The 15,691-nt window shown below is 38.2% G+C and overlaps 1 protein-coding gene across 3 annotated transcripts in view; it reads right to left on the bottom strand.

The window, feature by feature from the left end:
- Nucleotides 1-15,691, bottom strand: part of LOC104110863 (uncharacterized) — a 36,092-nt gene that overhangs the window by 1,283 nt on the left and 19,118 nt on the right. For all 3 annotated transcript variants that reach the window (XM_070188016.1, XM_070188017.1, XM_070188015.1), the window contains 11 exons: nt 14,479-14,608; nt 14,230-14,344; nt 12,043-12,118; nt 11,752-11,934; nt 11,164-11,324; nt 10,113-10,218; nt 9,352-9,553; nt 8,938-9,224; nt 8,603-8,724; nt 7,735-7,879; nt 7,538-7,630 (listed from right to left, as the gene is read on the bottom strand). In XM_070188016.1, the coding sequence (XP_070044117.1) occupies nt 7,538-7,630; nt 7,735-7,879; nt 8,603-8,724; nt 8,938-9,224; nt 9,352-9,553; nt 10,113-10,218; nt 11,164-11,324; nt 11,752-11,934; nt 12,043-12,118; nt 14,230-14,344; nt 14,479-14,608 (1,620 nt within the window). The remainder of the gene's footprint in view (nt 1-7,537; nt 7,631-7,734; nt 7,880-8,602; nt 8,725-8,937; nt 9,225-9,351; nt 9,554-10,112; nt 10,219-11,163; nt 11,325-11,751; nt 11,935-12,042; nt 12,119-14,229; nt 14,345-14,478; nt 14,609-15,691) is intronic.

Genomic DNA, 15,691 nt, shown 5'->3' on the forward strand with positions numbered 1-15,691 from the left:
ATGTTTTTGTGTAAATGTTTTACCTCGGAAAAACATTTTCTGGTATTTAGTAGGGTATAAGTGTAAATGGCACATGTTAAATTTAAAAGTGTAAGAGGTTTTGATGATAGTGTTTGGTGATATCTTTGAGTATTAAAGATTTGATTATAATGTTTTTCAAATGAAAATTTTAACAATACGGTTCACGAGTTGGTTGAAGCAAGTGATAATGAGTAAGAGTTGGGATACTTGCAGAAAAGAATGACATTTTCCCAAAAGCAAGGGAAGTCATTTCACCACTTTGGTGAAAAATACTTTTCTTGAAGAAAGCGTTTCCCACAAGGAAAAAGCAGTTTTGGTCCATGAGTTGCTGCTTTACTCTAATTTTGTTCTCTGTATTATTAGCCGAAGTGCATATGATCTTTAAATAAATCAAATGGTTAACTTGGTCCTTAAATGGATTGAGTCTATTGCACTTTAATGTTTCCCAAGGGCAATTCTAGACTTTGGAACTGATTGTTGAATTCTAAACTTGCTTCTTCCCAGCACCTATAAATTCGTGAAGGAACATTATCTCTAGATATGATATGACGATAACTAGGATGTCTCTCAAAGACATTGAACCTTCCTGAAGAGATTACAACCAATAATCTCCAGGCATACTATAGTTTCTAATCATCCAAATGCCTCCAATTTCATCATAATGGCCAGTCAGATCGGAGAAACAAAATCGAGAACTGCACTTTGATTCTTATCAATAAATGATCCTGCTTCCCTTCCAATCGACAGTAGTAACTCCATAAGAAATTGTCTTGTAGAGTCTTTCAATGAGTTTTCTGTTAATTATGCTATCCGTCATCCCTATCAGGTTCCACCAAAATTTCATAACCAGCACCTTCCCATAATTGACAGAAGATTGCAAAGACCTTAACAATGTCCCCTCGTCAAATATCCTCACGCAGGAGCAAATTAATCAACAACACTCGTGAAGATAAAAAAGAACTAAAATTCCACACCGATAAAATCTCCCATGTGCAGAATCTCATTCAAGGTCATTGCTTCAGCTTACTTCAGATAATGTTCAATTGAATGTCATTGAAATTGTAACTAGCCTTGTGTTCTTAAACAACTCATTTTTATCCTCCTTATCACAATAACTAACAGCATCCTTCTTAGCAGCAAATATTTTGCTCGCAATTCCATCGCGGGATTTGGGAAATTTTTCATCACCGGATAAGGACGAGGCTAGAAACATTGCTCCAGTCTATGAGATGGTAAAAATACCAATGTAGATCTTAAAGTAGCGCAATAAAACCAGCATTCTCTCTCTCTCAATACCAATATATTTGTAACCTGTTGACTTTTGTTTTTAATCCTATAACCTTTTCTATTGTTTTATTATGCAAATGCTCTCAGGCACTGTTTTCGAGACTCTTCTCTCTCCTTCCCTCTAGGAGGGAGAATCTCTCCTTCTCCGGTTTTCTTCCATCGGAGATACCTTTCTCTTTCTCTTTCTTCCCCTCCCTCTGTTCTCTCTTTTCAAGGAATCAACTTCTGTGGTTGCTTTCTCCATTCTTATCCCTATCCAAGGTTTTGGAATGGGGGAGAACAGGATTTACTTTAATGCTGGGTTCAAATCTTTTGATATTACCAGGTGATCTGCTAGCAACTCAGAGTGGTATGAATGGGTTGATCATGGAATGGATTTGCTTCACTCTTAAAGAGGCCTCAAAGGACCAGAATAGAGTGGTCAGGAGATGGAAAATTTCAGAGCAGGACTCAGAGCACTTTTGCACCAGGAAATTTAATGAGCATGGGAGATACATAAGTATTCTGTCATTAAATGGTGGAGGAAGATCAGTACTTATTATTCATGAACCAGTCTTTAATGCAGGTTGGAATGAGATAGCATTTAAGATCAACAACTTCATTAAATACTCAAAAAAAGTAGTAGTGGTTGTTCCCTCAAGATTAACTGAGGCCAACTATCCTTATAAGAAGGCTGTACAAGATAGTAAATGGCAGACTAGGAGTCTTCGTGAAGCAGAGGTGACTTGTAACAGTGGAAATATTGACATCTCTGAATCTGCTAATGCACAAGAGAATGGGCCTTTGAAGAGATGTTTAGTGGGGAGTTTCGGAGAAGAGGCGAACGAAAAACCCACACTTGCTGACATAAGAAGGTGGTCAACTTCAACTTGGAAAAATGTTTTTGGGGTGAACATCTATGAGATGTACTGGGATTTGTTCTTATTCGAATTCCCTAATAAATACATGGCTGAGAGGACCATTCAAGGGCAATGGTTCTGGAAAAAGCTCAGGTTGCAATTAGAATGGTGGAACCCCATGGCAGGGTGTATTTCAAATTCTATTGAAATCAAAGAAACCTGGATTAAAGCAGTAGGAATTCCCCTTCATCTGTGGTCGCAGAGAATTTTTCAAGAAATAGGCGAATTCTGTGGAGGATGGGTGGCTACTGAAGAAGAAACAGAGCTCAAAAATCATCTGAAGTGGGCCAGAATTTTGTTAAGGAACAATGGGAGGAATCTACCAAGAGAGGTATCCATAACTAGTAAAGGAATCACTCACCACATTCCAATCTGGCTGGAAAGCAAAACCCAGGTATTGCCTTTACCCAGAGGGCAAATAGGGTTACCAACTGTGCTGAAGTACAAAAATCCCCTTCTTACAGGGATTTCAAAGACAGAAAACACGTGGGTGGTACTTCTTTGACAGCTGAAAAATATGTGAAAACAAACGCACGTGAGAAGCAGGTGGTTAGGTTTAATGAAGCAACTAAAATGAGCCAGCAAGCTGAGCCCAATAAGGAAGTTGCTTTTAATAATTCTTTTGGGCCATACTTTGCAGGCCAAGTCATTTTTAATGACTTAAAAGATCCCACTTCACAAGATTTACCCAGCGATCTCTTTGTTGAGCTCTAGAACCTTATTCCACCCAAAAGTTGGTGCATGCAAAGCCTCAAAGTGCAGATTTTCAAGGAAACTGTGCAGAGATAAATGCGGCCATTACAGAGGCTGTTTTCGGGGAATCTTCTCTAGATTTAATTGGGGCAACAGAATCCGGAGGAAAGAGAAGATGAGAGCAGGGGAATGGAAGAACAAACTTTGGAATTAGCACAACAAAATACAATCATAGCTATAGAAAATTAGGAAGTGGAAGAGGCTGAACCTCTTCTCATTCAGCAACAACAAGCCATTCAAGTCACAGCAAGGGAGACATCACTATGGGTCCAAAAGAATTTGATCAAGCTGATCAAATTACTTGGGGTAGATTTCCAGGGGCATGAAGAGGAGGCTTTGGAATTGTTGTTACAAGTAGATAGCTGTAGACAAGCTAGAAGGATGGAGCCTGACAGTGTGTGTAAGAAGACAAGATTCAACGAGGAACAGGAATTAAAAGGTCTAGTTACTTTCGATGTTAAATTCAAGAGCGAGGGGGAAAGGAGTAAGGAGAGGAAGATGCTTACCCTGGATCCATGCAGTTCAAAATAGTTTCATGGAATGTAAGGGGATTGAATGACAGGGATAAAAGGAGAATTGTGCAGAGTTTGGTAGTTGACTGGAATGCAGACATCATATGCTTCCAAGAGACTAAACTAGAGGGGGACATTAGAGAGATTGTCAAAGAAGTGTGGGGAGGAAGATGGGTTAGATTTGCTCACTTGGAGGCTAGTGGCACTAGAGGGGGTATCATGTGGGATTGTAGAAGCTGGGAGGGGAAAGTTCTGGAAACTGGTTGCTACACTTTGACTTGCAAGTTTGTGGCACATTTTCAGAATTTTTTATGTCATATAACTGGGGTACATGCTCCAAATAACTACATTGAGATAAGGATAGTGTGGGATGAGATATGAGATATGTGCAATAAGGGGATTGATGGAAGGGCCTTGGGCTGTTTGTGGAGACTTTAATGTCACCAGATTCATTTCAGAAAAAAAAGATTGTAGGAGGAGAACAAGGGGTATGGTGGAATTTTCTGATTTCATTGAAGACATGAACTTAATTGATCTACGATTAGAAGATAGTAGCTTCACTTGGCTTAAAGGGGATAATCAAGACATAGCTTCCAGAATTGATAGGTTCCTGATTTCTGAGGAGTGGGATGATAGTTTTAGTAATATAAAACAGATTCCACTACAAAGACTAGCATCTGATCACATTCCAGTAGCTCTACAGGGGGGCACTTGGAACAGGAACAAAAACTATTATAAATTTGAGAATTGGTGGCTAGGAACAGCTGGTTTCAATGACAGAGTCAAAGAATGGTGGAGTTCTTTCAATTTTTCAGGCATGCCTGACTTTATACTGGCCTGTAAATTAAAAGCTCTCAAATCAAAACTCAAGGAGTGGAGCAGAAGTGAGACTGGGAATTTGGGATATCAAAGGAAGAAATTGTTAAGTCAAATGGCAGAACTGGATGAGGTGCTTGGAGACAGAATTTTAACAGAGGAAGAAACTATCAAGAAGACAGCACTATTCATGGAGTATGAGGAGTTGATCAAAAATGAGGAAATCTCATGGAGACAAAAATCTAGGGCCCTATAGTTGAAAGAAGGTGACAGGAACACTAAGTTTTTTCACAAAGTAGCAATGCACATAAAAGATTCAACAATATTGACCAACTGATGATACATGGAGAACTAACAGAGGAGCCAGCTAGAATAGAAGAGGAAATTATTGATTATTATCAGAAGTTGTACAAAGAAACTACTCAATGGAGACCTACATGCCACTATGATAATTGCCCCGTTTTAACTGAAGAGGATAAGGAAGCTCTACAGGGTAACTTGGAAGAGAATGAAGTGCTAAGGTGCTTGCAGCTATGTGCAATAGATAAAGCTCCTGGCCCCAGATGGTTTTACTATGGAGTTCTTTATCAAATGCTGGGAGATAGTGAAGTATGACATCATGAATGCTTTTCAAAACTTCTATGACAAAGAAGTTTTTGAAAGAAGCTTCAATGCAACATTTATTGCTCTCATTCCAAAGAAGAAAGGTGCTAAGGAACTAAGGGATTTCAAGCCTATCAGCTTGATAGGTAGCATTTACAAATTGTTTTCCAAAGTTTTGGCAGAGAGACTAAAAAGGGTAATTTCACAATCGGTGGACTATCAACAAATGGCTTTCATTAAAGGTAGACAGATCATGGATGTTGTAATGGTAGCCAATGAAGCAGTTGATTCTAGGTTGAAACAAAAGAAACCTGGTATCTTGTGCAAACTTGATATTGAAAAGGCTTATGACCATGTCAATTGGAATTTCCTCCTGAGCCTGCTAGAAAGAATGGGTTTTGGCCAGAAATGGATAAATTGGATTAAATTCTGCATGTCAACAGCCAGATTTTCAGTTCTTATAAATGGCTCCCCAGCAGGTTTTCTCAAAGCAGAAAGGGGACTAAGACAAGTTGATCCTTTATCACCTTTTCTGTTTGTGATTGCTATGGAAGGTCTTAACAATATGATTAAAACAGCCAATCAGTATGGGTGGATAAAAGGTTTTGATGTAGCTAGAAGGGGCAATGATAGTTTAGAAGTGAGTCATTTACAATATGCTGATGATACCCTCATATTCTGTGATGCTGAAGAAGATCAACTAAAATACCTCAGGGTGATTCTGGTTCTTTTTAAAGGAATCTCTGGCTTGCATATCAACTGGAGGAAGAGTTTTCTTTACCCTATCAATGATGTCATAAACATGGATATGTTAGCTGTTGTTCTGGGTGGTGAAGTAGGGGCTTTACCAACAATATATCTTGGAATGACTTTGGGAGCTAAATCTAAGTCAATAGGGATTTGGAACAATGTTATAGAGAAGTGTGAAAAGAAACTGGCCAGGTAAACCCAGCATCTATCTCTAGGTGGCAGAGTGACTCTTATCAACTCAGTTCTTGATGCACTTCCAACATATATGATGTCCTTGTTCCCCATTCCAACAGGGATCATCAATAGGTTGGATAGCATCAGGAGGAATTTTTTATGGAATGGGAACAAAGAAAGGAAGGGCTACCACTTGGTGAAATGGAAAGCACTCACTTTTGGCAAGAACCTTGGACTTGCAGGGTTAGGGATCAAGAACTTGAAGATTCAGAGTAAAGCTCTTAGAATGAAATGATTGTGGAGGCTCAACAAGGAGAATCAACTCATGTGGGGAAACATTATTAAAGCAAAATATGGACAGGAAGACAAATGGATGACTAAGGAGGCCACTACACCATATGGGGTTAGTCTATGGAGATCCATTAGATCATTATGGAGTGAGTTGAGGAATGATTCCAAGATCAAAGTGTTTGATGGGAATAAGACTAGCTTTTGGAAGGACAATTGGCATGAAGTTGGCAGATTGGATGTGGCTTTTCCAGAAGTTTTCAATTTAGCTCTACATCAGCAAAGGACTATAGCAGAGATGTGGACACCTCAAGGATGGAACATCATTTTTAGAAGACATATAAACGATTGGGAAGCACAAAGAGTGGTTGAATTCTTCTGTGCACTAGAGCAGTTTAGTGGATTACAAGCAGGTGAAGATGTACTATGGTGGCAAGGCAGCAGTAAGGGTTTATTCAAAGTTAATGCAGCTTACAAGAGGATGAATTACTCCAACCAGCAGATAGCCAATTGGCCTTGGAAACACATCTGGAAAACAAAAATTCCTCACAAAGTTGTTTGTTTTGTGTGGCTACTGGCTAAGGAAGCAGTCCTTACACAAGATAATTTGATGAAAAGAGGTTTCATTTTATGTTCTAAATGCTTTTTGTGTGGGGAAACAGCAGAGACAGTTAACCATCTCTTTCTTCACCGTAAGATAACATCTCATCTATGGAGAATTATTCTTAACCTCAAAGGCATTTCCTGGACCATGCCTGGGAAGGTGATAGATACTCTTAAAAGTTGGGAGGAAACAGGGCTACAGGCAAAGGACAGGACCAGATGGAGAATTATACCTGCTTGCATTTGATGGACAATTTGGAAAGAAAGAAACTCCAGATGTTTTGAGAATGTGGAGAATGGGGTGCAGAAGATCAAGTTAAACTTTATTTTGTTGTTGTGTTTTTGGTGTAATCAGATCTACACAAATGATACTGACACCATTATTGATGTTTTAGAGTCAATATAGAGTGTCAGTGATAGTTTGTATATATGGTTTCAGTACTACCTAAGTACTGTTTTGCTACATATGAAATATAGAGAAGTTACCAGTTTCAAAAAAAAAATATTAGTAAAAATACCAATGTGTGTGTGTATATATATATATATATATATATGCAATTTTCAACATGCAGAAATCAGCCTGACGCAACATAGAACCTTACAAAAACAGTGAATAGTTCCACAAAGAATGAAAGACAAATGAATTGGACAAGATGATATAAGATTTAATCATGAACTCAAGCTCAGTCTGCAATAAGTACACTGCAGATAGTTATACATCTAGCTCATTATAGTTCAACAAACTGAAGGCATATAACTTCAGCATCAGTCAATTAATGTTCAAGGCAACATCAAGATCACTAAAAAAAGAGAATATATAGCGATCACTACCTGAGAACAAGCTTCTTGATACCTGCCAACAGCACAAAGAAGATGTGTTCCAGACAAGGACCGGTCTGTTCTCACCATATTGGCAGCAACAACCTACACAAGCATCACAACAAGGTGATTTAACAAGGATGACATTACAAAGAAAAAGAAGGAATTTATCTGAAAACGTAAAATGAAATATTGAAAGGAAGAAGCACCTTCACGGCTAGCTCAAGTAAAGACGTTGATACAGCTGAAGAAAGGGCAACGGCACGCAATGCATTTGCATAGAAATACGAACTCTCTGGAGGTGTGGAGAGCAGTAAACTAACTGCAGCTTCTAGGTTCCCAATCGATACTAATCTGGTAACCAGAAACAAAACCGTCAAACCAAACTGTTGATTATTCAACAAGTCAAGGTCAAATGACAGTCACCTAATTAATTCCTTGGAAAGATCAGAAGTTAATTGCCATAGATGAAAATCTTCATTCTTGATTCCTTTAAATGTTCTGTTGTTCCTAAAGAGAGCAATAAATGATATTGGTTCTATTGCTTCACTAGTTTCAGGGACCGGTGGGATTTCCTGGAATATTTGCAATAATAGATTCGTGAAATTGTTTCGTATTTAACGGATAAATACATATTCTGCCTCCTCCCCCCTCCCCCCTCCCCAAAAAAAACTTGTACCGAAATCCCTTTGACACAACCCTCCTTCACAAATATTCCCACACTAAACCTTTCACCAACTACGTCTAATACACCACTTTGGTGTCACGTATCAATGGCGTCTGACACGTTTCATTAACTTTAAAAAAAAAAAAAAATTGCTACACCCATTTTCTTCATCTTCCCATTAGGGGGGGGGGGGGGGGAAGAATATGCATTAAGCCTTAAAGAAAACACTTGATGTATGCCACCTTCTTCACCCCACCCCCCCTTTTAAATCATCTATTCCTCAACCTACAGATTGGACGATATCTAAGTTCAAACTGAACTAGCTCAACCCTGTCAACCTCATTGACCAATAATCCTGGCGTGCTGGCATAAAAAGATACAAATAGACCAGTTATATAGAGGACACTCACTCGTGTACACGGTTTTGAATTGCCTCTTCTCCTTCCAGCTTTTCATGCCAAGGAATCTGCTCATTAGCACGCCCCCACAACTCTTGTTGTTCAAAGGCCATCAGTTGAAGTTGACCATTGCCCTGCCAGTGAGAAGCCACAAGATCAATACAATATCCTGGGTCTGGGAGTAGAACTAAAGGCACCTAATTTCCTTTATTTCTTGACAAGCCACTAAAGGCACCTAACTTAAAAGGTGAAAACCATTCCTACGAAATTTGAGTGCAGACACATAGTTAAACAGTCAAACTACATGCAGATTATCTGTTTCATGAATATTCAGCATTGAAACTAACCAAATCATTATTTTTTCCCGTTCCAGGCCCTGACTTTCCCTTTGATGATATCCTATTTAACATAGATACTTCATCAAGTTCTGAAGTTGAAGCTGATTGAGGGACTCTTGTTGGAGACTTGTTAGTCAATCTATTCATCCAGTAGTTTAGAGCTCGCGGTAATTGCAGCCAGAAAAGAGCTTCCATGGGTTCACCAAATATAGCAGCAGCAAAGGCAAACCTTACTGCAGAACCTTTATCCACTAGCCCAGCATACAGTCTAACCGTCTCATCATTAAGTATGCACCCTTGAGTAACAGACAATGAAACATGTCAAATGCTTCACCAAGTGTATTGTCTTTTACACAAAGCTAAATGTAAATGCTGATCAACTATACATTCTACAACATAATATGGATTACATAAAAATAACACCTTCTCTACGATAAGGTTCCAGTACTTTGAGAAGCATCTCAGGCACTACAGAGTCACCAATACGGGGTGATTCAATCATGTGATTACGAAGATCTCCAGCTGTTGGAGTTCCAGGAACTTGGTAGTTTGCATCATCTGGGGTTGTACTCCATGTATTAAACCATGACGGCTTCACACCTAACTGTAAGATGGTACGTAATGCCTGCAGTAGAAAATATCCACTTTAATACGAACTTTTTTTTTTTTACCGAAAATAAAGCTACAGGATTTGTTGCATGCCAACAAAAAGGCCGATAATTGTACTAATTTAACAACCTTAACCCAAATAGTTAATTTTGACAAGTCAAATGGACTTCAAGTCTAACTCAACCCTAAAATCTAGCTTTTAGGGTGAGGACTCCCAAAGACCATATAAGTAGAAACCCGCTCATTACCTCAACCAACATGGGAAACCAAAAATCTGGGCACGCCAAGACTGGACTTTCGAGGCGTGAATAACGTAACATAGGGGCCAACATTGGATAACACAACAATTCAGTCTGGCTATGATACAATGATTAAAAAAAACAATGGACCTTCGGCCTAACTCAACCTCACAAGCTAGCTCATGAGGTGAGGATTCTCCGGGACCATATAAAGAGGCAACAACTTCCCCCTACCAATGCTTGACACATAACATATTTAAAACATTTTTCTCAATAAAGCAGTCCTAACTATATTAGTTTAGCATGCTTGGTGGAAAAAAGTGAAAGCAAAGTTACCAGGGCATGTGGTGTGGGTAGTAATATGGGAGAACACAAAGGCACCGGTCGAAATCTCTCTTTGAGTGGTCGAGCTTGGGGACCATGGACCATTTTATTGTCACTTCTGCATAAGCAAAAAACAGTTTTACAAAGATATGCAAGTTCAGGAACCAGGAACTCTGTAAAACAAATCTATCTAGAATAGACAAAAGTTTGAAGTATAACAACAACAAGAACAACAAAAAACCCAGTAAAATCCCACAAGTGGGGTATAGGGAGGGTAGTGTGTACGCAGACCTTACCCCTAACAAAATTAGATACTATTTTGGGTTATTGGAGAATGTAAAAGAAATTGCATCAAGTTAGTATTTCCATTCATACTGCAAATATCAATTTTCTGCCTCCAGGAGTAGAAATTGCACAATATCAGACAACCACAGGATTCACTTAAGTTGTTCTCCCTGTGTGTTATACGGACTAGCATTCCTTAGTTTCAAGGCTAACGCAGGGACCTTTAACAGTTTCTGGAAGTTTATTACAGTATCAGGATTCTCTAAAATGTAGCGGGTAATGACTGCAATTCAAAGAAGCTAAAGCTAATTTCCCAAAAAAAAAAAAACGAGTGTGACAGAGACAATCAGAATACCAAATAATTAAAATTAAGGAACCTTCTTGAAAAGGACCAGTAATAGAACAAATTGAAACAGCATGACAGAGTAAAATAACCAATCAAATCATGATGAACTCGTGCTAACTCCTAAGCACGATTGCGAACGATAAAAGAAGCAGAAACCGAGATAAAGTATTCTTCTGGCAACTTTAGACAAGCATTTACTTATTTTATGAAGGCTCCAGACAAGCATTTACTTTATCTGTGACCATGCATCTAGGAGGACAAGAAAGTGTATTATAACCAACACTGCAATTATTCCAGAGTCTAGAGTAGGCAATCGGCTTCCTTCTCCAGCAGGTTTGTACATTTCAATTTTTACTGAAAGATGCTATTTTTAACCCGGGAGAACAGATAAAACAGATAATAAGACAGAATAGTAAGCTTGTTTGGACATACGTATTGACTTCAACAAGGCGAAAGCTGCTATCAGCTCCAGCAATACATAACACCAGTGGATCATTCTTATCTGATCGCAAAGGCAACCAATCGAGTTCCAACACAAGAGTTCCAGGAAATTGAGGTTGTAAAAGTGAATTTGCCAATGGATCGGGCGAGTCCTGCAAATGAGAAAAGCGATATAGTTTAGAAGCAATTAGAACTGTGTGCCAGACTTTTAGATAAAACCTTTGAACAGCCAATCCTTGAGACTTTTGGCGAAACCCATGCAAAGAACTTGAGATAGGGGTAATGGAATGTTCAGTTATTCAGGCTCTATGGATCTAAATGAGATACAATTACAGATAAGGATTCACCCCCATGAAATGAAGCAGCATTGGGATTTCTGATACTACTGGTTATACTCTTAATCAACAAAGCAAAAGTATAGCAACTCAGCTACCATTATGTATCTCATTATCTGTATTTTGAAGATGGGGAAACCTACACAAATTCAAATATCTCGACTTCCATGTAAAGGAGGACACAAAAGCGCACAGAATATTGAGGCACATGCAAAGAAATCAACAAGGGGAATTTCTCGCTTACCAGATCAAACACCGAGAATGTGTTATCATAAAATAAAATGGCAATACGCCCACGGCTACGATCTCCAGGAACAACTGGTGAGAACTTGATTCTGCGGATCCCTTCCCTATGGGTATTAAATGAAGACGACTGTCCAGTAGTAACATCCCACCAACGTATGTTTCCAGACCTGTCTCCCATAACCTGCAGAACGGATGCATAACTGCCAACCTTGTTAACAAATAAGCAACCAGACAGAAAGTGAACCAGACAGAAAGTGACACTTCAATGTAAAAAGAACACATGACATACCACATGAGGCAGCCGATAGGCCATTGCTGTCACCAATCCCTCAGATGAAACAAATGAAGATGAAGGCCACTTTGGTCTGGAAAAATGACAATAGCATTATGCGAGGTACATTAGTACAGCTGATAGTAAAACAAAGACACAGAAAGAGAGAAGCAGATTCAAAGGTAAGGTAATCTGATTCTCTCTCTCACACACACATCCAAAAGAATTTCACAAGAACTGACCTACACTTCTCTTTTAGATTGTCCCAGAAACTTGACATCTTTACTTATCATTGAACCTAACAAAAATCGATATTATTTATACTATTTCAAGCTTCATGCTATATCTTTCAAACAATTACTCTTTTCATTTTTCTTTTGGGGTGCATTTCTAACTACTTAAGAAAAAATTTCTACCAATGTACTTTCCTCTGAATTTACAAGCAGGTGAACTAGGGTCATTTTTACTGGATCAGGGAGCCTAAGGGGTGATGCCAGAAGAAAAAGAGTCCTCTGCTCTTCAGAAATTAAAGAATATTAAATGAGCAAGTCAAAAATACAACTGTTTATGCCAAAGAAAGAAAAAGAAAATAGTACTAATCTACCAGCCCAGGTTAGTGTAAAGCTCTGACAGTAATTTATAACAATCACGATATGCAAATTGAACCATACCAGAAGCAGAAGAAAATTAACACACTTTTTTACTACAAGTATTTTAATTTTCTTCAGTTCCTCATACTTAATTTGACCAAGATCATTCGTGAGAAATACTTATTTAATTGACATCATACATCAAAATAGAACTGAATAATCAGTTTATTTTGGCGTTGGCTGCGTCATTGAGTATTACTCCTATTTCCTTTACAACACTTTCTTTTGCTGCCTCACTTCACCCATTTGTTTTTCTAATCAAATAACAACAACAACATACCCAGAATAATCCCACAAGTGAAGCCTGGAGAGGGTAGTGTTTACGCAGCCTTACCCCTACCTTGGCAGGCAAAGAGGCTGTTTTCGATAGACCCTCGGCTCAAAGCAAGCATGGATAACCAATCACAACAGAATAGAGAAAAAAACGCAGTAGTGAGAAAGCCAAAAAAACAGTAATACCAACAAGATAATAGAAAAACCAGAACTAAAGCATCAAGGTAGTAGTAGAAATCTAGGAATTTCTAGTCAAACAATAATTTAAAAAAAAGTTAATCCCAATTAACAATAAAGAGAATGCTCCTACAGTGGGAACCAAGGCAACATCTTGGAGATATTTACATTCTGATTTAACAGCAGGTCCTCCAATGTAATCTGCCATCTTTTAACCCCCATTCTCTGAGGACATACTTTTCCTACAACTCCAGCATTTTTCTTTTCTTGTTATAAATTTTCATGCATAAATAGAGACCACTGATGATCTAATATCTTGCACTCACTGCAACAGATACCTCATAAAAGAAGATCAGAGATTTGCACTACAATTAAAAAACATTATGAGGTACTAATTTTTGTTACCAAGTCATAAATAAAGATTTAAACTGGAGCTCAGAATTAAAGGAAGACCATAGGTACACCAAAATTATCTAATCAATTGCATTGGTTGCTAACAGGCCACAGGGATATACTTTAAATTCCTATTATATAATCAGCCTGTTCACAGCATATAGGCCATTCAGAACTGTCCGTTCAACAGCTGAGTCGCTGGAAGCTTAAGCAGATTACAACGTCTCTGCATACTTTGATCGGCAAAAGAACCTTTGCATTAGGTTTAAAAGTAGAAACAAGAAAAGATTTAATGAGTTTCTGCCCAACTTGAAAGAGAAATAAATACACAGACAGATATACATAGAAGGGTCAAAGGAAGCTAATCTAAAGGTCGGCTCTTTGGCCAAATTAATATTGATTCATAATTTTGAATCAATCGTTATATCTAAATATTCATTTTTGATAAAGAAGCATTATACCTTCGCATTTTCTGGCATGGCTATAACTATCAAAAGTCAATTGTTCTTCCATTGCTTTAGACCATGCTTTCAAATACACTCCCTACCACCCGCAAAATTTGATTGGATGTAATAGTCCTCAGTAAAATGAAATCAGAAGGGAAATATTTGTAACTAATTCTACAAGACTGGACGAAAATCGACTTAGACAGTTAGACCACAAATATTAACTAATCGACCATCATAGTTTTATAAACATTAGAAGAAGATACCTGAAGTCACGGATCCTTCGACCATGAACCTCGAAAACCCCTAGTGCACCATTGACTAGTGCAAAAGAGAAACTTTCTGAAAATTCATCTTGAGATCCATCTGTCCCAGCTCCTTCTGCAGTCAAAAATTTACTCCTTCAGTATTAGCCATCACAGAAAACAACAGATCGTAAAAGACATCGTTTTGTAAGTCAGATAAAGAAATATATATTTAAGTAATGAGTGAAAAAACAAGTATGCTGAGCTCACTAGCATCTGCTGCTTTTGTTGGGGAGGATGTTTCTGTTGATGGTACGGCAGGACGATCTTTAGGCACTGGCCGTGGTACTGTTGGAAGAGTCCATTCTAGCACAGTGAACGGTAGAGCTAGTGATCTAAGCTGCATTGAAAATATGATACAATAAAAGCTGGAAAGTAAAGATAAAGAATGCAATGCAAAGTAAGACCAACCAGACAGACAAAAAGATGTAATATTTCTACTATACTTCAATTATATTTCTGTGAAATAATTCTTCTCTAACAATAAACAAGGAAACATCAGGCAAGGGGGATTAATACTCAGCTTTTTCAGGAGTATTGGTGACACTAGCTTAGCTACAAGCATTTGGTCGAAGGTATCATCTCCGTCAGGTAGTTGACAATCCAGTTCAGAGCCAAATCAATTTGTGGAATAAGTTTTTACAAGTAACTTAGCGTGTTTAGATACAGAAACAGCACATGACTGAAAAGGAACTGACACGGAATTACATGGTAAGCAAATCCTAAATAGCAAAGCATTCACATCCACGCTTCGAATTCTAATACAAGCTCCGCTTTATTTTTCCAAGGGAGCATCTTTTCAAAAGCCTAACTGGCTAAGTGAGAAGAATGTCTGGAGCAAGAAGTGGCAGAATCTGATATTTTCATAGCTAATCTGGATATTAGCTTCGTAAAGCTTTTCCTTCTCACTAATTTATTGGAATGAAGCAACAACTGATTTTGGCTGTTACAGTTAATTCCAGTGAACGTATACTGCTGAACGTCCTCTCCCTTGGGATTCTCAGCAGTTAATCGATGTAACCTGATAAATTCTACTTTCATGGAAGGAAGTTGTCTCGAAAGACCTACAATCTCTTGGAATCCATGCAAACTTAGCGCATAATAAAGCACAATGGAAGAAAAAATCCATATAGGCGACATCAATTAGTTGTGATTAATGTTTAGTTTACTAGGGAGTCTTTTAGTCTGGCTAAAGATTTGTAAGATAGTAGAAAATATAGAGAACTTCTAGTTCTAGAGAACCTAAATCTTCAGATATTGGATTGCTACCGGTCTAGATAGAGTGACATGATCAGTGTGAATTCATATAGCCAACCACAACTTGCTTCAAATTGAGGCGTAGTTGTTGTTTATCTTTGCAATACAAAAACTTAAGATGGTTGATCATTCTGGTAGAATTGGTCTGGAGATGATACAATCACCC

The sequence above is a fragment of the Nicotiana tomentosiformis genome, chromosome 11, assembly GCF_000390325.3.
Source record: "Nicotiana tomentosiformis chromosome 11, ASM39032v3, whole genome shotgun sequence".
NCBI classification, from domain to species: domain Eukaryota; kingdom Viridiplantae; phylum Streptophyta; class Magnoliopsida; order Solanales; family Solanaceae; genus Nicotiana; species Nicotiana tomentosiformis.